Here is a 25,236-nt window from a genome sequence, read left to right as displayed (position 1 = left end):
TTTACTCCATACAGTTATTGCTTTTTCTTTCAATCGTGAACAGTTATTAAAGTTCTGAAGCTTACAGTATCACAGGCTGCACTGAATACAGCAGTAAGCAGTAGATATATCATCAAATATGTATTTAACTGTACTAATGCATTTTATTTATGACAGAATTATCTGCTGGGGAAGAGAGAGAATTTTGAGATGGGAGACCGAAATAAGGAAGCTTTACTCGAGGTAAGTTAGTCACACAAGCTGTGCCTCTAAATTTCTCTGAGGTAATTGAAACTCATTTGGTGCCTTAGCAATCAAGAATGAATATTTCTCATTGGCTTTTAGTTTATTAATTGGCCCCATGAAGAGGGAACCCAGGCCAGGAGCCAAACAGACATGTGAAAGCATTCTGAAATAAAATCCAGAACCACTCATTCATTTAAAGGAACGAGAAATAGGAGCTGAGTAGGCCATTCAGAGGATCGAGTTGGACGTGCCTCACCACACATTTTAGTATCCAGAAATTTTTTCAGTGTCTGACTTCAGTGTAAATGAAGACTGATGATCCCCAGTTGTCTGGTAGAGAATTCCAAAAAGGTTCATAAGTTTTTTGAGTGAAGGGATTTCTCCTTTTTGTGATCCTTAATCTGGGTTGAGTCATGTCAGACGTAACTGAAAGGAATGAGCCAAAGAGGAATACAAGTTGGATTTTAATTTTTTCGTTACTTAAGAAAAAAAGTACTTGTTTTAACACCAAGTTGCAATAAAATTCAGTTTTTATGTTTGCAGACCTTAAAAGATAAAAGGTTGCTTCAAATAAATTAATTCTGAAGTTAATACAAGTAATTAAATTCAACTGTATTGTAGCTCTGAGGATAAAAGTTCTCTTCTTGGGAAATCAGCTGTGGAGGTCCCAATACTAAGACAAGGTCAAAACTTCACTGAACCCTTTTATGCTTGAATTTTGAGACATGCCTTCTCAAAACTGCTTTTCTCATCAGTGGCTGACTTCCAACTTCACAACAGTGTTAACCAAGTTTTAAAGAATACCCTTATTGAAAGATAATCATCTGGCTCAGAATCACAGAATAGTTATGGTGTAGAAGGAGGCCATTCAACTCATAGTATCTGAAATGGCTCCGTGAGCATTTTAATTTAGTGCCTCCCTCGTTTTCTTTCCCTGTAATTCTGCTCATTGTTTATATTTAAATAATCATCTGAAATCCTGTTGAATGCCCCAGTTGAACCTGCTGCTACCACATGTCCAGGCAATGCATTTCATGCCCTAAGTACTCACTGTGTGAAAAAAGTTTCTGGTTGCCTCACATTTGCTTCTTTTGTAAAACACTTGAAAACTGTGCCAAAACCAGCCCAGCTCGACCCTCCCCCCACTGCATCCCAAAACCAGCCCAGCCTGTCTCCACTACCCTAACCTGTCCTTCCTCTCACCCATCCCTTCCTCCCACCTCAAGCCACACCTCCATTTCCTACCTACTACCTCATCCCGCCTCCTTGACCTGTCCATGTTCCCTGGACTGACCTATCCCCTCCCTACCTCCCCACCTATACTCTCCTCTCCACCGATCTTCTTTTCTCTCCATCTTCGGTCTGCCTCCCCCTCCCTCCCTATTTATTCCAGAACCCTCTCACCATCCCCCTCTCTGATGAAGGGTCTAGGCCTGTAATGTCAGCTTTTGTGCTCCTGAGATGCTGCTTAACCTGCTGTGTTCATCCAGCTTCACACTTTGTTATCTTGAAAACTGTGCCGTCTGGTTCTTTATCCATCTACAAGTTGGAACAGTTTCTCCTTATCCACTAGGTCCAGACACTTCATGATTTTGAAAAATTGTATCAAATTTTCTCTTAGTCTTCTCCTCCCCAAAGGAAAAAGTCCAAACTTCTTTCTGCATAACTGAAGTGCTCATTCCTGGAACCTTGTGTAAACATCTTCTGCACTCTATCCAATGCATTCACATTTTTCCTATTGTTACAACATGAAAACAGACAGCCAAACTAAATCAGCATTTTTAACTTATATATTCTCAAAACAATGAAATTAAAATCTTTAAGGCCCTCAAAATTGGCCCCACTAGTTTCCAAATAGACTTTTGAAGAACCAGTCCCAGCCCATGTGAACAAACAATTCCAGACACTGGTTTGTACCTTTAAACAACAGACTTAGCAATGAATTAACAATATAGTAACATCAGTGTAAAATTAAACAACAAAGTAATCTAATTTATGTATGTCATGAACTCAAAACATTTCTTTGCAGACTTATCTACACAAAAGAGAAGCAAACATTGTTATGAGATAAATGAAAGAAAGCAACAAAACTGGCCAAATTACTTCAGAGATAATGGGAACTGCAGATGCTGGAGAATCCATGATAATAAAATGTGAGGCTGGATGAACACAGCAGGCCAGGCAGCATCTCAGGAGCACAAAAGCTGATGTTTCGGGCCTAGACCCTTCATCAGAGAAGGGTCTAGGCCCGAAACATCAGCTTATGTGCTCCTGAGATGCTGCTTGGCCTGCTGTGTTCATCCAGCCTCACATTTTATTATCTTGGCCAAATTACTTTGTGGTTTTCACAGTGTTGTTCCACAGGCATAGATGATGGTTTCTTAATTTGCTTTTTGTTTTGAAGATATTCATCAGGGTCACTTTTCAGTTCACTCAGACAAAGGCAGTAATACTTAAACTTGATCTTCTATTCTCTGAGCTTCCCAGGGTAGGCAAGGGAGGTTAGGCAGGGAGCTTTCAACTCTTCATGCTGTACTGTCAACAGCAGATTCCTTTACACAGAAAACACAATCCAAAACCCAATTCAAACTCTGACTACTCCCTGGCAGACTGACTTTCTTTTCCATGAGGTCCCAGTTACCATTCAACCAATTTCCAGGGACTGACCTCGTTAATTGTCATCTGTTTGAACATAACAAAGTGTCTGCAGAACCTTTTGATTAGAACCAACCTGCAGTTAATTTCTTGGCTTGGCTTCACAAATGAACAAGAGCTTGTTTGGGAGAGATAATAGGAACTGCCAATGCAGGACAATTTGAGACAACATGGTGCGAAGCTGGATGAACACAGCAGGCCAAGCAGCATCAGAGGAGCAGGAAAGCTTGATGTTTCAGGTTGGGACCCTTCTTCAGAAAATTGTTTTGCCTGTTTTTCTTTTAACACAAGCAGTTAGCTTTGGCCAAAAGTCCTCTTTAGCTCAAAGTTCTGAGTTCACAGCTCCAAACCATAATTGGTAATAGAATTGAATAAAAATAATGATAAATCAATGAGAGCTGTAACACTTTGTTGTTCTGTTTGTGCATCTAGGTTATCATAACTAAGTCAAACCAGAATCGATCTTTGCCTAACTTCCTAATACCAACTTTCTTGTGAGATGTCAGTGAATAGTGACCAAGATGGATGAGCCTAGGAACATTAAAGCCAACTGTTGAGCCCCAGGTTCTAGCTAGCTGACATGTCATACCATCAACAGGCTTCTGCTGATTCGTACCATCAATACGAATGTAGTTAAAATGAGAAAATGAAACAATGAATTTTGTGTGTGGCGTAGACACCTCCTGTATGCCAACGCATGCACTATATTTAGGATCCTGCTGGTGTTAGTTCACACAGCCAGTCTTCAGAGATTCTGAAAAATGTTTTCTTGGAAGGTTTTATAAAAAAAGCTTTTATATGGAGCTCCTATCTGAGATGAGTGCAAGACCATGAAAAGTTTAATTATATATTCTGTTTAATATTGATTAAATAATTGTGAAATATAAACTTTAATAAATGCATTTTAAAGAATACTAAATCTAAAAGTAAAATATTTTATTTTAAAATGTCTTTCAAAGATGGACTTTCATCAGGGAATTGAGTTTTATCTTCCTGGCAAGTGGTGTTATCAGCTTTGGGGTGTTTAGGTATCCTGGAGCAGCTCCAAGTGTTAATATTCATCTGGGTGTCTTGGCAGTTTGCCCTATTGACTAATCAAGATTCTGAAATATAGGCTTGTTTTAAACTTTGGAAAAATAATTATTCTTCTTGGATGGCATTTCTGATTTAAATCAGTGACCCGTAACACGTTGCCAGGTTCTGCAATGGCACAATTCAAGGACTTGAATAGAATATCACTCTAAGTTGTGCTGTTAGACAGTCAAAAACTGCTGCAAAAGTTTAGGTTGAAAAATGTGGAGAGGGTTTCATTGTGGCACATTGTGGGTCTATCTAGGCAAAATTTCCCAGGGAAAATTGAGTAGCGCCCTATCAGAGTTTGCTGTACATATGGCTAGATTCAGTGGAACTGCTAGTCTGGGAGTGGTACCAGGATAAAAACTAAGAATAATAAATAATGGACCAGAAAATGTAAGTTAGCTGCATGTTATTAACAATTGCTTACTAGAATTTGTAGACTTTTCACCAAGTTACAGAGTTAGTAGATGCATCTGCAGAAAATATGATCTGCTGTCCAATTTTCTGCTTTCCTTTCCACTCTGCTTTCAGAATAAGCAAACATTAAATTACAAGGTGTGCTTTTTCCTACCTGCTTGATCTAATTAGTTCTAGCAGCTCAGGCCAATTAACTCAATACCTTTCAGTTGCTGTCTGTAAATTAAGTACTATGTTCTGTGTTTATGCTGCAGGAATTTTTCTGTGGAAGTTCTGTGACTGTTCCAGAGATTGAGGGATTGCTTTGGCTGAAGGAGGATGGCAAGAAATCCTGGAAGAAGCGCTATTTCCTCCTCAGAGCTTCTGGAATATATTATGTCCCTAAGGGCAAGACAAAGGTATGGTTTAAAAGGCGCTTGTGTATTAAATGAATCGTGACAGCGACAGTAATTCTGCAACTGTTTGGCAGAAGATTTAATTGCTTCTGACAATACTTTTGAAAATACTGGAGTGACCTCTGCCATGCCCCAAGTCTTATTTTGTGATGTTCTTCATGACTGTGAACTATCAATTCTTGATATCCAAAGCATTGGATGTATTGACAACAATGTAATCATTTGATCTAATAATTATATCAGACATTGTGTGCCATGGGCAGAAGATTCATTTAAAATGTTTGTGGGTCTGGAGTCGCAGGTACACAATTCCAGGTAAGATTGGCAGATTTACTTTCCTAAAGGATATGAACAAATTAAATGGATTTTTATGACAATCAGCAATAGATTGATTCATGGTCATCATTAGACTGTTAATTCCAGATTTTTATTGAATTCAAATTCCACTATACGCCAAGGTGGAATTTAAACCTGGGTTCACAGATGATATGGCTGTCAAACAGTTGTAAGTCAAACCTGGGACTTTGTTGTTTTGATGTTGCACCAGATTGTAACTTCACTCTTGAGACCATTTGTTGGATGGAGTTTGTCAGTGCTGCGAAGTTCATAAGAGACATGCATGCTGCTGATCCAATCATTATGTTTAAAAGATTGTTATGTTTCAGCATTGTGTTTTTAAAGTAAACTAAAGGGGGTAAAGTGATCTGAGCTGCAGTCTACCAACCAGCATGAGTGGTTTGATTTAGAGATTAAAGGGATCTCACATTGTTTTACTGGAAGAAGATTTAAGGAATCCATGTTCAGAGACAATGGCACAAAAATATTAAGAATGTCAGGTTGCAGATGGCTTAATTTACTTCCAGGATAAGAGTTGGGGTCTCCAGTATAGTTGATTAGCATTTCTGCCTGGATACAAGGTCCACATTTTCCTCCTATTGCCATGGAGGTGCGCTTGAGAGAGAAAGGTCTAAGGGTTTGCAAGAACGAACAGGTGGAAGTCCCAAGCTTTTGTGGTTCACCATGCAGGAATATAGATGGGAGCTCCTGCTTGGATTTGGAAAAAAATAAATTCAGGAGGAGTTAAAATAAGTTGCAGATTTGTCTATCTTGAACTAGAGGGTGAAGTCTCCAGAAAAATCCACCTGTATAAGAAAGGGAAAAGAACTGAACTCTTGGAAGCTAAGAATCATCTGAACTGGTTCTAGGACTACCTACTTAAAGTACAGAATGTCTGTTAAAAGAAAACGGGAAAGTTCTGTATTGTGGTTTAAATTGCTGACAGAGAGGGTGTTTACTCAGCAGTGCTTCTGTTTTTATTACAGAAAAAGTCTCAAAACAAGAAATCTTGCATTATTTTTTAACAATGTATTAACTGGAAGTTCAAATTTATTTTAAACTGTTGGTCACTAGAGAGATCATAATACTACTTGGGAGTAAAGAGACATTCTTCTCTTTAAACTCATCTGTATTCTCTGCTGAGAAATATAACCAAGGCATTGGTTATATTTCAGCATCCTGCTTGGATAGGACCCTGCACTGACAACCCAGCGTAAGCAGCTTCTTATGGGTACATGTTTAAACCCCTTCCAATTGAATACAAAGCATGTCAGTGGTGGATAGTTGGTTTCAGGTGTAGTCTAAGATCACATAGAAATACACCTTCTGAAGTCTGAAAGAAGCACAGAAGTGAGTGGAAAATTATTGTTGAACTCCACAGTTAGAAATCAACTTTATTGACAAAGAAGCAGCTACTGGATGTAAAACAAGCTGATTGTAAATGCTGCATTTTGCCTCCACCATTCAGCATCTATTTAAAATTGACTGCATATGGACACAAGAAGTGTCACTGCTTTCTTGCCTACAACTAAATTTAAATAATGTAAATGTCATTTCATTCTCTTTTCGGGATGAGAGCTGGTTAACTAACCTGCCATTATTCTGTTTTGCAGACATCTCGTGACCTGGCTTGTTTCATTCAACTGGACCACGTGAATGTGTATTATGGACAGGATTACCGCAGTAAATACAAGGCTCCCACGGACTACTGCTGCGCTCTCAAGGTATGAAGGGTGCTTGGTTTAGAAGGGTATTGTGGAATAGACTATTAGCTCCTTGAGTTTGTTCCTCCATTCCTGTCAATCAAGGTCCTTCTGCATGTCAATGTCTGAGAATGGGGAGACCAATTTTAAAGTCAAGGTTCCTCTTTTCTGCTCCAGTATGTTGCTGGTTATTATTGGACCATTTGAAGCAGTGATATAAGGATGTACAATGCTTTTGGAAGTGTGGGGTTTGCCTCTTTCACAGTGTTTTAGGAAACAATACAAAAACACTTCGTTTAGCTTTAAGTTTCAATCTGCAGCTTCATGTGAACATCAATCAGAATTGCTGGCACCCTAGCTACATATGTACAGTACTTCCAGTTGCAGTGTAACAAAGGTTGTATATGTAATTTTCTCCTCTTTACTTCCTAAGTATTAGTAGGAGGAATCAGTTTCTGTTTGTCCATTTTTGCTGTGCTTGAATTACATATGTACCAGCAAAACAAAACTCTCTGCTTCTCTAATTAGTCTCAAGTATAACATTTATGATGGATTTCATTTCCAAATTTCTGACATTTTCTGATGTTGAAATAATTCTGCAATTTGTCTGCCAAAGCATTGCCTTTCATAATGCACCATACCCTTATCGTGGGAGCACAGTAAATTTAAAAACTGTTCTTCAGTCTAGATCATTTATACGTTCAATAATTAGAAATTTCCCTTACACAGACCCTGGAGAATACCATTTACTGCTTTTACAGTAAGAGCCAACATTGTAGCCCTACCCTTCATTTTTGCCTCCTCTGCCCATATTGCCTTTAATTCCATATACAGTTGTCTTATTGTGTTTCTTGTGTGATCCTGTCACATGCTGAGCTGTCAAAGCCATTTGTCTAAAGAAGATTGAACCTTATTGGGTATCGGAAAGTAATTTGTTGAGAAATCGTACGTCAGGTAGTAATATGTCAAAATACAAAAAGCTGTGCAAAAACCTCTGTCCATGGAGGTTGTGGTTTATATTAATCACTTACTTGTTTTACTCTTTACAAATTTCCCCAGAGATATAGAAGAATTTCCTGCAGATTAGAGGGTCAATCAGGAGTCAGATTGGCCTTAAATCCTTCCTTTGAATAAAAACATAGTTTTTGCTGTTTAGAATTTTTGGAACAACTGTGGGAAAACTTGTTTACATTTGGCTGAACTATATTAGTCACATGAACCAATACCCTGTCAAAGATCAGGACAAAACACTTAATGGACAATGTCTGTGCAGAATAGCTTCCTGGAAAGGGGTGAGATAGCTGTTGAACCCGTTGGTTTAGCACTGTTCACAGCTAGACGTCAGTCAGAAAAAAACAAATTAACTTCGACCAGCAGTGTACCACAAGGATCAATGTTGTCCACTGCTTTTCATCATGTATGTGAGTAATTTGGATGTGAATATAGGAGGTATGGTTAGTAAGTTTGCAGATGACACTAAAATAGGTGATGTAGTGGACAGTGAAGATTATCTCAAGTACAACGGAGCCTTGATTAGATTGAGGAGTGGCAGATGGAGTTTAATTTGGGTAAATGTGAGGTGTTGTATTTGGTAAGGCAAAACAGGGCAGGACTTACGCTCTTGATGGTAGGCTCCTGCGATTATTGCCAAACAAAGAGACCTATGGTCGCAGGTGTTATAGTTCCTTGAGAGTCACAGGTAGAGAGGATGGTGAAGAAAGCATTTGGCACGCTTGCCTTCATTGGTTAGAACATGGAGTATAGGAGTTGGGACATCATGTTGAGACTGTGTAGGATGTTAGTGAGGCCAGTTCTAGAATACTGCGTACTATTCTGGTTGCCTTTCTATAGGAAGGATATTTTTAAACTCGATGCAGAACAAATGTACGAGAATGTTGTCAGGACTGGAATGTTTGAGTTATAAGGAGAGGCTGAATAGGGTGGGGCGTTCTTCCCTGGAGCATCGGAGGTTTTGTGGGCGGGGGGGGTGGCCTTAATAGAGGTTTATAAAATCATGAAGGACATGGATTAGATGAATTTTTCCTAGGTTGGGGAAGAGTCTATAACTGGAGAATATAGGTTTAGGGTGAGAGGGGAAAGATTTAAAAGGGACCTGAGGTAGAACCTTTTCACACAGGGTGGTGCTTGCATCAGTTAGCTGCCAGAGGACATGGTAGAGGCGGGTACAATTACAACATTTAAAAGACATCTGGATGGGTATATGAACAGGAAGGGTTTAGAGGGGCATGAGCCAAACAATGCTTAATGGGACTAGATCAGATTGGGAAGTCTGGTCAGTGTGAACATGTTGGGCCGAGAGTCTGTTTCCATCCTGTATGACTGAATCTTTGGGAATCTTTTTACTGGTGGTCCAGATGTGGGTTTCTTCACGAACACCTTCCATTGCACCCGAATCCTCTATCCTTGTTTCAAAACATCTCACTTCCCAAAGAGAACTGCAGTTTGGCAGTAAATTTGGCTGGTGGAATATTATTTTTTGACTTCAGGTTAGGCATTTATTTAGACTTAGAGGTTTGATGAAGTGTCATCTAGACTCGAAACGTTAACTTACTCTGTTTCCATGGATGCTATCTGACCCACTGTGATCTCCAGCTTCTGCAGTGTTTTGCTGTCACTTCAGAACTACGTTGATCCTGCTGATGTGTATATAACTTTTTCATAAAATACACACGCATTCACACTTGTGTGTGTGCAGATGACACAATCAGGAGTTGGAAACCGAGCTGAATTTTCATTTCCCTTCAGGCAAAGTCTGGGATTCAAACCTGAAACAGTCCAATTTGTTTTCCATTGGACATAAAAAAGAATGGTTCCTTCATGAGCCAGCTACTGTTAATATGAAATTTATTAAGTGAGCCAAGTAATATTAATCTTTGGTGAAAAGGAGGTCAATGAACTGAATTGAGAAATCCATCAGCAGCTTTAAAAGTGGCAAGGTGATAATGTCACTGAACTAGTAATCCAGAGGCCACAGCAAATGTTTTGGAGACAGAATACAAATTTCACCATAGCAAATGGTAATATTTGAATTCAATTAATAAATCTGCAATTAAAAGCTATTCTAATGGTAACCGTGAAACCCTTGTCAATTGTTGTTAAAAACCTTATCAGATTCACTAATATCCTTTAGGAAATAAAATCTGCTGTCTTTATCTTGTTTTGTCTAGATTTGACTCCAGACCCACAACTATATTGTTGACTCTTTAATACTCTGTGAAATGGCCTAGCAGTACATTCATTTATATTTCAATGCTACACAGTCTAAGTGAAACAGTGGGGAGGGAAGGGAGAGAGGGGGAAAAAAATGAGAGGCTCAGTGATTAGTGCTGGCTTATAGCACCAGGTATCCAGTTTCAATTCCAGCCTTGGACAGCTGTTTGTATGGAGTTTGCACATTCTCCCTGTGTCTGTGTCGGTTTCTGCTGCGTGCTCTGGTTTTCCTCCCACAGTCCAAAAATGTGCAGATTAGGTGAATTGGCCATGCTAAAACTGCCATAGTGTCTAGGAATGTGCAGTCTAGGTAGATTAGCGATGGTAAATGCAGGATTACAAGGATAGGGTGGGGGGTGCTGGGCTGGGTCTTCAGAGGGTTGGTGCAGACCCGATGGTTCAGATGGCACACTGTAGGGATTCTGTGATTCTATTTGGACCCCTCCACAAATATCCCCATCCTCAATGAAGGAAGATCCCAGCACATCGGTGCAAAAGATAAGGCTGAAGCATTTGCAGCAATCTTCAGCCAGAAGTACCGAGTGGATGATTCATCTCAGCCGCTTCCAGTGGTTCCCGGCAATACAGATATCAGTCTTCAGTCAATTTGATTCCGTCCATGTGACGTCAAGGTTGGAAGTTCAAATTTACAGTTGGAGACACTGGCTACTGCAAAGACTACCGGCCCTGACAACATTCTGGCCATAGTACTGAAGACTTGTGCTCCAGAACTTGCTGCTCCCCTAGCCAAAATTTTATAGTGCGGTTACAACACTGGTATCTACCTGACAATGTGGAAAATTGCTCAGTTATGTCCGGTGCATAAAAAGCAGGACAAAGTCAATCCGGTCAATTACCACCCCATCAGTGTCCTCTCAGTCATCAGTAAAGTGATGGAATGTGTCATCAACAGTGCCATCAAGCAGCACCTGCTCAGTGATGCCCAGTTTGGGATCTGCCACTCAGCTCCTGACCTCATTACAGCCTTGGTTCAAACATGGACAAAAGAGCTGAATTCCAGAAGTGAGGTGAGAGTGACAGCCCTTGATAGCAAGGCTACATTTGGCCGGAGTATGGAATGAAGGAGTCCTTCCAAAACTGGAATCAATGGGTATCAAGAGGCAAACGCTCTGGTGGTTGGAGTCATACCTGACACATAGGAAGATGGTCGTGGTTGTGGGAGGTCAGTCATCTCAGCTCCAAGGCATCTCTGCAGGAGTTCCTCAGGTTAGTGTCCTAGGCCCAACCATCTTCAGCTGCATCATCAATGACCTTCCCTCCCTCATAAGGTCATAAGTGGGGATGTTCGTCGATGATTGCACAAATGTTCAGCACCATTCGTGACTCCTCAGATACTGAAACAGTCTGTGTTCACATGCAACAAGATCTAGACAATATCCAGGCTTGGGCTGACAAATGGTAAGTTGCATTCGTGCCACACAAATGCCAGGCTATGACCATCACCAGTAAGAAGCAATCTAACCACTGCCCCTTGATATTCAATGGCGTTCCCGTCACTGAATCCCCCACTATCAACATCCTGGGGGTTACCATTGACCAGAAAGTCAACTGGACTCACCACATTAACATAGTGGCTGCAAGAGCAGGCCAGAAGTTGGGAATATTGTGGCGAATAACTCATCTCCTGACTCTTCAAAGCCTGTCCGCTATCTGAGGCACAAGTCAGGAGTATGATGGAATACTGGAAAATAAAATGTGTGGCTGGATGAACACAGCAGGCCAAGCAGCATCTCAGGAGCACAAAAGCTGACATTTTGGGCCTAGACCCTTCATCAGAAAGGGGGATGGGGTGAGGGTTCTGGAATAAATAGGGAGAGAGGGGGAGGCGGACCGAAGATGGAGAGAAAAGAAGATAGGTGGGGAGGTAGGGAGGGAATAGGTCAGTCCAGGGAAGACGGACAGGTCAAGGAGGTGGGATGAGGTAGGTAGGTAGATGGGGGTGCGGCTTGGGGTGGGAGGAAGGGATGGGTGAGAGGAAGAACAGGTTAGGGAGGCAGAGACAGGTTGGACTGGTTTTGGGATGTAGTGGGTGGAGGGGAAGAGCTGGGCTGGTTGTGTGGTGCAGTGGGGGGAGGGGACGAACTGGGCTGGTTTAGGGATGCGGTGGGGGAAGGGGAGATTTTGAAACTGGTGAAGTCCACATTGATACCACTACTCATATTCCGCCTGGGAACCCTGCAGCCTATTCCGCCTGGGAACCCTGCAGCCTAATGGTATCAACCATCCACAAGATCCTCAGACGACACCTTCCAAATCTACAACCACTTCCATCTAGAAGGACAAGGGCAGCAGCTATATGGGAACACCACCACCTCTAAGTCACTCATGATGCTGCCTTGGAAATATATCTCCATTCCTTCACTGTCACTGGGTCAAAATCCTGGAATTTCCCCGGACTGCAGTGGTTGAAGAAGGCAGCTTGCCACCACTTTCTCAAGGGTACTAGCGATGGGTAAGAAATGCTGGCCAGTCAACTACAACCACATCCCACAAAAAATGAATAGAAAGAAAAACTCTCAGCCCTTGAAATGACAACAGTAAACTAAGGTCTTGTGACGCTGTAATGATGTTTTATTAAAACCAGGGAATTCTCCTAATTTTCCTGTACCCTTCAAGATTCAGGTCTGCAAACATGCTTCTATAAAGATCATACTTATTCAGTTATATTTATGCTTTGCAATTTTCTATTGTTTTGAATGCTGTGTTGTACTGAGATGCAGAGCCTTTGGCCCATTTTATCTTACTAGAGATTCATAAAGTTTTTTTTACAGCATCGATAAAGGCCCTTTGGCCCATTGTCTCTTTCAATTCCCTTCACTATGCACAATATCATCTATAACCAAATGCAAGGCTGCAGGAACTCACCAAAGCTCTTTTAGACAGTACCTTCCAAACCTGTGACCTCTGCTACCCTTGCTGTCGAGGTGGTAGATTCATGGAACACCACCATCTGCAAAATCCCTTCTGAGTCTTTCACCATCCTGACTGAAAACTGTATTGTTGCTCCTTCACTGTCAGTACATGAATGTTCTGGAATTTCTTTCCTAACAGTACTGTGGAAGTACCTGCGCCCAATGGACTGCAGTGATTCAAGAAGGCAGCTCACCCCTGCCTCATTCAAAGCAATTATGGATACTCAATAAAATATTAGTCTGGCCAATAACATTGATAGCCTGCAAGCAAATTTTTTTTGAAAAAGCTGAAGGCCTGGTACTCATCCTTACAATATTGTCTAGTCTTAATCAGAGCATTTCCGGTATCTTTTCATCCACCTCACTTGCTGTCATTTCTGGTGACCTCCAAGAATATATTCTCTGCGCCTTCCTTCCTTCTCATCTCCATTCTGCCTCGTGGTGACATTGTGCATTTGGTCAATGTCAGATTACTCACATGAGTTACCAATACCCTGCTGTAACTCTCTACCACTTCATCCTTTGACTCCTTGTCATTTGACTAAACTGATATTTTGTATTGGATGTGCAGCAATTCCCTTAACTAAGTTTTGAGAAATCTTCAGTAAACAAAGCCCATTCCCAAAACTGGACACTATCTCAAGCTGAAGCAAACTTTGCAATCTTGGTATCCCATTTTAATTTGAGGTGATATGTCATATACTCTTCATTACCACTTATTGCTCACATGCACTCATACAATATTTCTTGTCCCTACCTCTGCCACTGTCAGTTTGCTGCTGAAACTTACAATCATGTCTTTTCCCTCCAGACTCAACTATTCTACTGCCCTTTTGGCAGGCTTCCTGTCTTCCATGCTTCAAAATCTGTCATTGTCGGAGTTTGAAGTGAGCAATTATTAACACAATTCATGAATAAAACATGAAGAAAGGAGTGCAAGTACTTGCAGGAGTTGCTTGTTGACATTGTATTTTGTGCAGGTGTACAGGACATTGGTTAGGCCACCTTTGGAAGACTGCATTTAATTCTGGTCTCCCTAAGGTGTTGTTAAACTTGACAGAGTTCAGACAAGATTTAAGGATGTTGCCAATATTTGGACGGTTTGACCTATAGGAAGAGGGTGAATGGGCTGGGGTTATTTTCCCCTGGAGGGGAGGCTGACCTTTTATAGAGGTTTATAAAATCATGAGGGGCATGGATAGGATGAATAGGCAAAGTCTTTTCCTCAGGGTAAAGGATTCCAAAAATAAAGGGTGTGGGTTTCGGTTAGGAGGGGAAAGATTTAAAAGAGACCTAAGGTGCAACTTTTTCATGCAACGGGTACCAGAGGAAGTGGTAGAGGTGGGTACAATTACAACATTTATACAAATAGGAGAAGGGGTTAGGGGAATATGGGCCAAATGCTGGCAAATGGGCCTAGGTTACTACAGGATATTTGGTCAACATGGACAAGTTGAACTGAAGTGTCTGTTTTCGTGCTGTACATCTCTATACCTCTTTGAATAACTATCTATAGTCAAATTTACCATGAGAAACATTTTCCAATTCAAACTTGATGTTTCCATTTCCAGTTTGACCACAGTCTTCTATTAGAGAGAATGTTTTGAACACAGATGCCAATCTTGTGCCAATTTCTTTTCCCCATTTGTTGTATTTCTACAGCACCCTCAGATCCAGAAGAAATCTCAGTACATCAAGTATCTTTGCTGTGATGATATCAGAACTCTTCACCAGTGGGTGAATGGCATTCGCATTGCCAAGGTAACCAGCTATTGTTGTTGGAGGTCATACTTTAAACTTTTAGCTCCGCCCAAGGATAATCAGTCAGTAGCCTGTGCTTTACCTCGGAAAATAGTTGAGACCAACGTGAGAAAATGCTGTTTCTGAGCACTGTCTTTATTAGGCTTTGAACATGCAGCAATTAAAGTATCCGCGACAGCTCTTTGAAAAACCTGTCTAATTAATCCCACATTCCTGTTTTTTTTTTGTCCCAATAGCCTTCAGTGTATTCAGAATCTCTGGGTCTCCCTGATTCAGTACTGCTTTCAAAATTGTGCAACTTATTTAATATTATCTCTCCTTGCGAAATGGATCACTGTATACAGCTGTGTTAAAGTAATCTGCCCGTGTTTGCCCACTCTACCACCCTATGTCCTAAGGTCTGCTCAATCCTCTTCACTTGACTATATTTTCATATTTTATGTCAATTGCAGACTTTGAAACAGTATCTTCATGTACAGGTGACTGAAAAATAAAGAAACAGTTACCCTTTTACTAACATCAGACATGCCACTATATACCCCTCTTGAGTATGAAAAATAATGTTTGCCAATACTGTTTTCTGTCTCTTGGTAGTTTTGTATCCAGGCTGCCAGATCCCCTTTGATCTCTTGGGTTCAACTTTGTATCAAGTTAATAATGAGATATTAATAAACACCTTGTTAAAGTCTTCATATGCATAATGTCAACAACACAACCAAGTTTATTTCTCATACAAAGTTAGGATGTATCCCATCTGAAAGAGGTGACTTATCTTCTTTGAACATCACTTATTGTGGTAGTTTCCCCTTCTCTGAAGCCAGACACAAAGTTCTTAGTTCTTGCCTTAGCAATACCTTCCATCTCTATAAGAAGTTCACCCCCCCGCCCCCTTTGATTGCACTTTCAATATATTAAGACAGTAATGTTCCCTCTTATGCAACTGGTAATCTTTTTGAATACACTATCTTTGCCCCTTGTTTCTTTCTTTTCTCCAGTTGTCTCACTTTCTATACATACATATCTCTGTTGTACTGGAAACCTGAAATTTGTTATAATATTTTTCAGCTATTAAACTTAAGTTCCCTTCCCCATCGTGGAATGCTTCTATTGTGTACCCAAACCATATTCCCCTCGTCGACCTTCTATTGCTAATCTATTGTTTCCCAACTCACTCTTTGTTTCAAAAGTACTTGGGCCACATCCCCTTTTAATTCTGTGATCCTAACACTCTTTGCAGTTGAAAATTTGGTACGTTAAGGAGAATTGTCTTCAGTGGAATTTTTCCCAGAGTGTAGTTACTTTAAATATGCTCCCTTTCCTCAGCAGCATTGTTGAGAAGGAGTTGTCTACTACTATGTACAGCAAACCCTACCTCCATTGGTCAATATACACATCAGGATTGCATAGCATTCCCCTTTGTTTGCAACAAGCAAGATACTGACCATATCTAACCAGGCCATATTTGCAAAGAGTACAATACCTTGTCCAATATCGGATATGATTCTGAAACTGGACAACATTTGCTGGATAATCTTAAGTGCATGAAGAAATAAATGGCAAACAATTTAAGAATGCCAGTCAAACTTTGTGTGGTCACTGCATATAAAATGCAAAGGGCCTGTTCTTTGCAGACAGAAATAATCCTGAACATGCACTGCACCTGTTTCAACTTAACAAAATAGGTGACAGCTGTTTTATTTCTTTGGCAAGCCTTGACCAATCAGAGTCAACCTGTCTGGTTTTAAATTTAAACAAAGCCTGGCTGTTAACCATCAAACATCATTAACTGGTACTTCTCATGGCACTACTTATACCAACTGGAGTCCATTTGTATCTTGTCATTGGTACAATGTGCAATGTAAATATTGGTTCCCCAACCCATTTGAATTGGTATTTTTGAAAATTGTCCTGATGAATGCAAATTAAGTAACTTCAACAAAATGTCTTTTATCAGCAATATTCAAGTTCAGTACTGCCAAACAAGCGTATTCATTTTCCCTGTGATAATGGGAACTGCAGATGCTGGAGAATCCAAGACAACAAAGTGTGGAGCTGGATCCAGGCCCGAAACGTCAGCTTTTGTGCTCCTGGGATGCTGCTTAGCCTGCTGTGTTCATCCAGCTCCACACTTTGTTGTCCCCTATTCATTTTCCCTGATATCTTTTGAATATCAATTGATTTTTGAATACTTGTGTTGGATGTACTGAGAATATCTCCAAATTTACAGATTTCTGCAGTAGAGAATTCGAAAGATTCCTCTTTTGAGTGAACTATTTCTCCTTCGCTCAGCCCTAAATAACTAATCCTTTTATTAGATAAAAACATAAGAAATAGGGGCAGGATTAAGCCATCTGGCCTCAATTTGAGACTGATTTTCTTGCAGAAGTTTCAGCCAGAGGAAGCATCCTATGTAACTCCTTAAGTATATGTGTTTCAATAAGGGCACCTTTCATTATTCTGAACTTCAGGGTTAATCATCAGCATAATCTATACAGCCTTTCCTCATTGAACAATAACATCATCCCAGGCACTGATCCAATGAACCTTTGTTTACCTGGAGGAAGTGCAACATAGTGTGGAGCTGGAGAACACAGCAGGTCAGGCAGCATGAGAGGAGCTATGATCCTCTAGTTCCACACTGTAATGACTCTGACTCCAGCATCTGCAGTTCTTGCTATCACCCAGAAGTGCAACATATCCTTCCCCAGATAAGGCCAAACATTTACACGCTGCTGTCAGTGTGACCTCAACAAGACCCTCTTTAATTGTAGTAAGACTGCGCCAAACAATCTCAGTGATCCATTAAAACTGTGAGTTACCATAAGATATAGGAGTGGAAGTAAGGCTATTCGGCCCATCAAGTCCACTCCGCCATTTAAATCATGGCTTATGGGCATTTCAACTCCACTTCCCTGCACTCTCCCCGTAGCCCTTGATTCCTTCTGAGATCAAGAATTTGTTGATCTCTACTTTGAAGGTATCCAACATCCCGGCCTCCACTGTACCCTGTGGCAATGAATTGCACAAGCCCACCACTCTCTGGTTGAAGAAATGTCATCTCATTTCAGTTTTAAATTTACCCCCTCTAATTTTAAGGCTGTGCCCAGGGGTCCTAGTCTGCCCGCCTAACGGAAACAACTTCCTAGCGTCCACCCCTTCTAAACCATGTATTATCTTGTAAGTTTCTATTAGATCTCCCCTCAACCTTCTAAACTCTAATGAGTACAATCCCAGGATCCTTAGCTGTTCATCATACGTTACCACTGTTATAATGGTCTTTATTTCCTCTCAATATATAGAAATGATAATTAAGTAATCCCATTTTTATCTTTGTTAACCAGTACGGGAAACAACTATATGACAACTACCACGATGCTGTGAAACGAGCTGAAGCAGCGTATGAATGGTCATCCTTATCCAGTGCCAGTATGAAATCTGGGTCTAGTTCTTCCAGTTTGCCAGGTAAACTGACCAGTTTTATTTTTGTCCCCTTCCCACCGATGCCAATTTTCTACATCTTCCCATTACCTCTGTTTCAAAATAATTGAATTCCAGTTGAGGTATAGACATGCAGGCAGCAGTTGACACCCAGGAACCTATTTACGCTCAAATGTAAGCAGAACATTCCAGCTGGTCCTCTTGCTGCCCTATATTAAGCATGAGTAGAAGAATTAAGGGAAATAAAAATTGAATCCTAATAAATGCAGAACACATTTGTTTAAGGCATGGTGAACATTGGTTATGTACCCACTCAAGAGCTACAGATGCTAATCAGAAATGTCTGGCACCTTCTTTAAAAATCCATTCAGGTGATGGGCTTTGCTGGCTCTGCCAGCATTTATTGCCCAATACTAATTAAGACTGGCAACAAGTTGTTGATTTGGTTTGTGCATTGTGACTAATTTGAATGCCAAAGGCCATCAGCCTGACAACAATTATCTGATTGGCTTCTGAGTAGTTGAATAGCTGTGTAGGTCTGAAGAATACTGGCAGAAGACTTCGAACCACTATATAGCAGATGGGGTGTCTTTCTCTCCAGTAAACTGCCTAACGCCTAAAGAAAATCAGTTTTTTTACCTCACTAGTAAGCAGTTGTCTTTAACCAGTAAGTAAAAGACGTTGCTGTCAGTATACCAATCGCTTCTGCCTCCAGTGAAGAAACAAAAAGAACGTGGAGAAGAGAAATTGAAGAACAGAAAATTCTGGCAAGCAAAAGGTTCATCTCTATGAACTGTGTGGACTGGAGCCATTGAACGTCTTTCCCTGTTTTTTCCCTCCACCAGTAACACCAGTGTTTCATTGTCTTGCCTTTTTCTAGGTGTGGGAAGAAGATTTTATAAGGGATTTAAGAGTTTTAACTAGTAGAGTTATATATCAGTAGTTTATAGTTCTCTACCTGTGATTTAGAATCTATTTACCCGACAAGTAAATTGGAGACTTTTTTTGGATAATAGTTTTAACTTTCCTGATGACTGGCAGTGCTTGATATTTTTTTTAGCACAAATACTTCAGTGATGTGTGACAATCTTGTCTTACAATGTGCTCAGTGACCCTGCTTTCACTACGCTTGAGGGGAAGAACTTACGATCCTCTGAGAGAACAAAGCTTTTCCTCATCTATTAAATGGAGTCCCCCTATTTTTAAATTATGTCTCCTGGTTTGACTTTTTGCAAGGAGGGAAAAGATCATCCTTCATCCTTCATTCTTCTCAGCTTAAACGGATACAGAACCAACTAGCCTTTTGTCATAAGATAAACCCTTCGAACTGCTTATGTGCAATTATCTTCCTTCTTAATTTATAGACCAGATTGCACAAAGTACTCTAGATGTGATCTTAGCAATTTCCTATATTACAGTAGCAAAACATCCCTACTTTATATTCCACGCCTCTTGAAATAAATGACAAAATTGAATTTCCTTCATAATCACTAGCTGTATATTTTTAATTCAAGGAACGTTGACTTCATTGGCTGGGCTAACATTTATTGCTCATCCCTAATTACCCTTGAGAAGGCAGTGGTGAACTGCTGCCTCAAGCTACTACAGTACATTTGATGTAGATATACCCATATCACCAGTGAAATTAAAATTGTGAATGCAAGCTTTTTCTCATATGTTTACAAATTCGAAACTAGTTAAATGATTTGGCAGGATGTAGGTCCTTGATCCTTGATGTATGGATTAAGGTGATTAAATAGCTTTATATTCTGCGTGTGGCAAGTATTTGGCATGGAGGCACCAAGAAATCCTGCTGGTGCCTAGGTCTGAGGTGTACACGTTGGGCAACCTTGACCTCTACAGGAAATCCAGTATGACCTGTGAAAGGCCATCAGAGATGCCAAGGGGCAATACCAAACTAAGCTTGAGATGCAAATCAACTATGAGGACACCCATCGTTTGTGGCAAGGCTCACGTGACATAACAGCTACAAAGCAAAGTTGAACAGAATTGCGGGCAACAAACAGTACAATGCCAAGAGGAAGAAGAATACCTCTTCCAGGTTTTCAAGGATAGTTGATATCCAAAAAACTGGGTCAGAAGATGCCAACATGAACAACATCAGGAAGATAGTACACGCTCCAACACATTAATCACGCTACCCTACATCAGGAACACATTGGCGCTAACCACAAGACTCCTATGACCGCTGGGCATCAGAGGCACACAAGCCCACATCAACCTTAGAACAACTGCTCACCCAAACTAAAGACCCACTCACCGCCACAGACAGGACCTATGTCATCTATAAGATCCCCTGCAGAGACTGGAAAAACACCAAATCGGACAACCAGAAGAAACTAACCAGGGTACACGAACACCAAATGGTTACGAAAAGACACGACCGATACTCACTCACTTCTCAATCCACGTGGACAAGGAGAACCACCAGTTTGACTGGGACAAACTAAGCAGAGACAGGCGCAGGAATTCCTAGAAGCCTGGCATTCCACAAAGCATGCTATTAACAAACACATAGTACTCGATCCCATATACGAAGGAAAACCAGAAGTGAGGCAATCCAGCTGAACGGACTCCAGAGTTTAAAAACCAGGTGGGAAAACCCATCGCGTCATTGGAGGCTGCACTGAGGATGTTACCCAGCATAGTAACAAAACGTCTGCAAAACAACAAACCAGCTCGGCGAGCCAACCAACCTCAACAGAATATCCCTACCTGATGAGCTTGATGCATTTTATGCTTGCTTTGAACAGGAGATCAGTGAATCAACGTCTCCTGTACTCACAGTCACTGCTGCAGACATTCATTCAGCCTTCTTGAGAGTGAACCCAAGCACAGCAACAAGTCCGGATCGAGTTCCTGGCTATGCACTCAAATCCAGTGCGGAGCAGCTGGCAGGAATATTCACAGACATCTTTAATCTCCCCTTACTATGATCTGAAGTCCCCATTCGCTTCCAGAAGACTACTGCCATCCTGGTGCCAAAGAAGAATCATGCAGCATGCCTCAACGACTATGATCCAGTGGCTCTAACCTCCATAATTATGAAGTGCTTCGAGAGGTTAGTCATGACTTACATCAGTTCCAGCCTACCAAATTGCCTTGATCCTTTGCACTTTGCATACTCGCACAACACGTCACCAGCAGATGCTACCTCACTGGCCCTATATTCATCCCTGGAACACCTGGATAACAAGATATCTACGTCAGGCTCCTATTTATTGACTACAGTTCCACCTTCAACATGTTTCCAAACAAACTCATCTCTAAATTCTGAGACCGAGGTACCTCCCCCCAGGTAACTTGACCCTGGACTTCCCAACCCACAGACCACAATCATTAAGAATAGGCGACAACTCCTCCCCAATAATCCTCAACCCTGGTGCCCCGCAAGGCTGTGTACTCAATCCCCTACTGTGCTCCTTATACATTCATAACTGTGTTGCCAAATTCCTCCCCAACTCCATTTACAAGTTTGCTAACGACACCACCATTCTAGGTTGGATCTCAAACGAAGACCATACAGAATACGTTAAACATAAGTGCTTAGCGACTTGCTGTAAAGACAGTCTCTCCATCAACATCGGCAAAACAAACAAGCTGGTCATTGACTCCAGCAAGTGAAGTGGAGAGCACACCCCTGTCAGCATCAATAGCGCTGACATGAAGATGGTTGAAAGTGTCAAGTTCGAGGGAGTGGTGATCGCCAACAATCTGCCCTGGTCCACCCACGACACTGTGATGCTTAAGAAAACGTAACAATGTCTCTGCTTCCTCAGGAAGCAAAGGAAATTTGGCATGTCCAGAAGGACTCTTTCCAACTTTTACAGATGGACCATAGAAATTACCCTATCTGGATGCATCACAGAGTGGTATGGCAACTGTTATACTCAAGACCACAAGAAACTAGAGCCGTGAACACAACACAGTCCATTATGCAACCCAGCCTGCCTTCCGTTGACTCCATCTTTCTGCTGTCTTGGGAAAGCAATCAACATCATTAATGATCCCTCCCACCCCAGTTATACTCTCGTCCACCCTCTTCCATCAGGCAGAATCCTCTTCAGTGAAATGGTGCAGACTTTATAGGCTGGTTTCCTTCGGCACTGTAGGGAATGTGATTCTAGTGAAAAAGCTGAGGCATGCTTTTAATTTTTAAAAGATTCCTTGACTTGTCTGTAGTCTGATTAGATTGGAAAATGGCAAACAGGCTTGATTTACTGAATTTATACGTTTTCTACTACTGTGGCTTGTTTCTATGGAGGGGCTTTACCGTGGGTGGCAAAAGTAAGAGGAAATGAGAGAAAAGGTGTTGCCATTGTTTTGCTGTAGTCACAGATTCAGAAACATTGCAGTTATATTTGATATACAAAGTCAGAAAGAAATGGGAGTTCTATAATTTTATTTTTGTTAGGTTTAGTTGCAAGTACTTTGAAAAGCACAAAGTAAATTTCAAAATGGAATTTAATGCTGAAAAGGAATACCACTTATGAAAATTCATAATCCAAAGAATCTTTACCTAAAATGATAACTGAGTTGTGTATTTTCAGTATTTTATTGTTTCAGATTTAAAGCACGTGTTATCTAAAATTTAAAGCATTTTGTACCGGGCTTTGATAGACCCATACTTTGCATGCGCTTCAATTTCACTTGCTTTGTTTGCGCAGAATCCCATTCAAACCATTCGAACCAGTCAGATAGTGGCGTTTCTGACTTACAGTCTACAGGTCATGTTCGCTCCCAAAGTATTGTCAGCTCCATTTTTTCAGAGGCTTGGAAAAGAGGCACACAACTGGAGGAGCAACAGCAGCACTCCAAGGTAAGAGGAAAAAATTCTACCCACTAAATACACAAACAAAAATAGCGAGCTTTACCTCCTACCCTTACTGATGAGCTTGCTCGTATCATTCATCACCATCCGAGTGATAGTCTGCAGCAAATATTATGGCGGGCATGTTCTAACATCTCATTAAAATTAAGGAATGTGATCACTTGACCACTATTGCTGTAATGCTGGTATTAAGCTCCAAACAGCAGCCTGCCTTTAGAGTCGTCTTTTCCCTCGGAAAGACTGTAGAAAATTTCAGCACAGGTGGATATGCGGAGTACTTGTGAAAAGCTAGCGTAAGACAGGAGCATGTAATTGGGAGGACAAATGGAGTTGTGGCCTCTTATTTTATAGAGAATGGAGCATTAAAACAAGAAGGTCTTGCTAAAACCATACAAGGCACTAGTTTGACCACACCGTGAATAGTTTTGGTTCCCTTATCTAGGGAAAGGTATTACTGGCATTGAAGGTAGTTCATAAGGTTGATTTACAGTATGGATTTTCTCATGAGGAGACATTGGGTAGGGTGGTCTTGTACTCGTTGAAGTTCAGAAGAACAAGAGGAAACCTTACTGAAACCCAAGATCTTTGAAGATTGACAGGGTAGATGTGAAGGGATTGTTCCCTCTTGCGGGGAGAATCTAGGACCAGTGGGTATAATCTGAGTAAGAAATTTTCTATTTAAGACACAGATGAGGTGGAATTTCTTCTGTCTGAGAAGAGTGAATTTGTGGAATTCTTTACCACAGAGGGCTATCAAGACTAGGTTGTTAATTGTATTCAGAGTTGGGAATACAATTCAGGAAACAGGAAAGTAGAGTTGATTATCAGATTGAATGGTGAAGCAGATGTAATTGGCCGAATGGCTCATTTCTGTCCCTCCATCTTATGGTCTTATCTTTATTCAATTGGACAAGATGGACTAATGAAGTCACAGCTTTGTAGATATTATCACCGTTGCCATTTTGCTGACTCAGCATGTAGTCAACTTGAGTAAACACTGTGTGAAGCTGGATGAACACAGCAGGCCAAGCAGCATCATAGGAGCAGGAAAGTTGACGTTTTGGGTCGAGACCCTTCTTCAGAAAAAAAATCACTGAGTCAACTTGAGTGGTTTAGATTTAGGATATTCCTGCCATTCTGTTCAGACTCTTCCTTTCTGATCCTTTTAGTCTCTGCTACAGCTAGAGGAAATTCTCCACTCTTGTGACTCGTCTGTACTTGGCAAACAATTCAGTTGATATTATTCTCACTGTTCTTTCCTTCAGCAGCTGAATTTGAGTTGTAGTTGGTATTATGACTTCTGTTAACTGTTCTTCAGCTAGTGAGAATTAAATGCATCTTATGTTTAGGTGTGATGTCCTTTCAAGAAATTGGAATTATGGGAAAAAATGTATTTTAGAAGTATCTGTGCTGCTATTATACTTGTGTTTACTTTGCATCTTAGAATCTGCTTGTTGCAAAACTATTGGGCTACAGCGCTATTACAGTTTGTTACAGTACTTCTTACCACAGTTAGACAGTTTGTTGCCGTGCGATAGACTTGATTCAAAAAGCTCCAGTTGAAATTAAATAGGGTAGAAATTCAGAATAAATCCTGAGAATGGACAGGAAATTGGCTAACATGTAGGAAAAGCATGGGATACTTGCAGAGACTTTATGGCATGGAAAAGTCAAGTTTTGCGAACCTGAGATCACTTATGTGAGTGAGTTTGAATCAGTTTATATCTAACTTCAAATTATCAAACTGTTGTATCTGAGGATACAGCTCAGAAGCTAAGAATATGAACAAAATAGTGGTGGGGGTGGGTACAATTCGAGATAAAAGTCGATACTGACTGATAAGTATTGTTGAAACAGCTGAAACAGCTCCCAGGAATGAGGAACTTCACCTTTAATTTGTATTGACAAGGGAATGAAAAGGTGTGCACGTAACAGGACAGCGTTGTTGAGTACACAATCAGATCAGCCATGATCTTAGTAAATGTTGTAGCAAGCTCAAGGACTCAAGGACTAACCTAACCTCAAAAGCCTTTCCATGCATTTTCACTGCCCTGCAGGGAGATGCTTCCTGATACCACCCTAGAATGGCCTAGCTGCAATTTTAAGGTTTTGTCCAATGTTCTGGATTTGTCCATCTGAGCAACTCTATCAACCCATCAATTTCCTTAACTATTTTAATCTGCTCAGTTAGGTCACTCCATAACCTTTTTAAC

At 40.8% G+C, this 25,236-nt stretch overlaps 1 protein-coding gene across 4 annotated transcripts in view; it reads left to right on the top strand.

The window, feature by feature from the left end:
- Positions 1–25,236, top strand: part of LOC125453846 (ras-associated and pleckstrin homology domains-containing protein 1) — a 199,186-nt gene that overhangs the window by 168,510 nt on the left and 5,440 nt on the right. For all 4 annotated transcript variants that reach the window (XM_048533878.2, XM_048533877.2, XM_048533876.2 and 1 more), the window contains 6 exons: positions 157–222; positions 4,629–4,772; positions 6,719–6,829; positions 14,635–14,733; positions 18,075–18,195; positions 22,860–23,011. In XM_048533878.2, coding sequence (XP_048389835.1) covers positions 157–222; positions 4,629–4,772; positions 6,719–6,829; positions 14,635–14,733; positions 18,075–18,195; positions 22,860–23,011 — 693 coding nt within the window. The remainder of the gene's footprint in view (positions 1–156; positions 223–4,628; positions 4,773–6,718; positions 6,830–14,634; positions 14,734–18,074; positions 18,196–22,859; positions 23,012–25,236) is intronic.

The sequence above is a fragment of the Stegostoma tigrinum genome, chromosome 7 (assembly GCF_030684315.1).
Source record: "Stegostoma tigrinum isolate sSteTig4 chromosome 7, sSteTig4.hap1, whole genome shotgun sequence".
NCBI lineage: Eukaryota > Metazoa > Chordata > Chondrichthyes > Orectolobiformes > Stegostomatidae > Stegostoma > Stegostoma tigrinum.
Note: the sequence above shows the minus strand (reverse complement) of the source record. Positions and strands in the feature narration are given on the sequence as shown.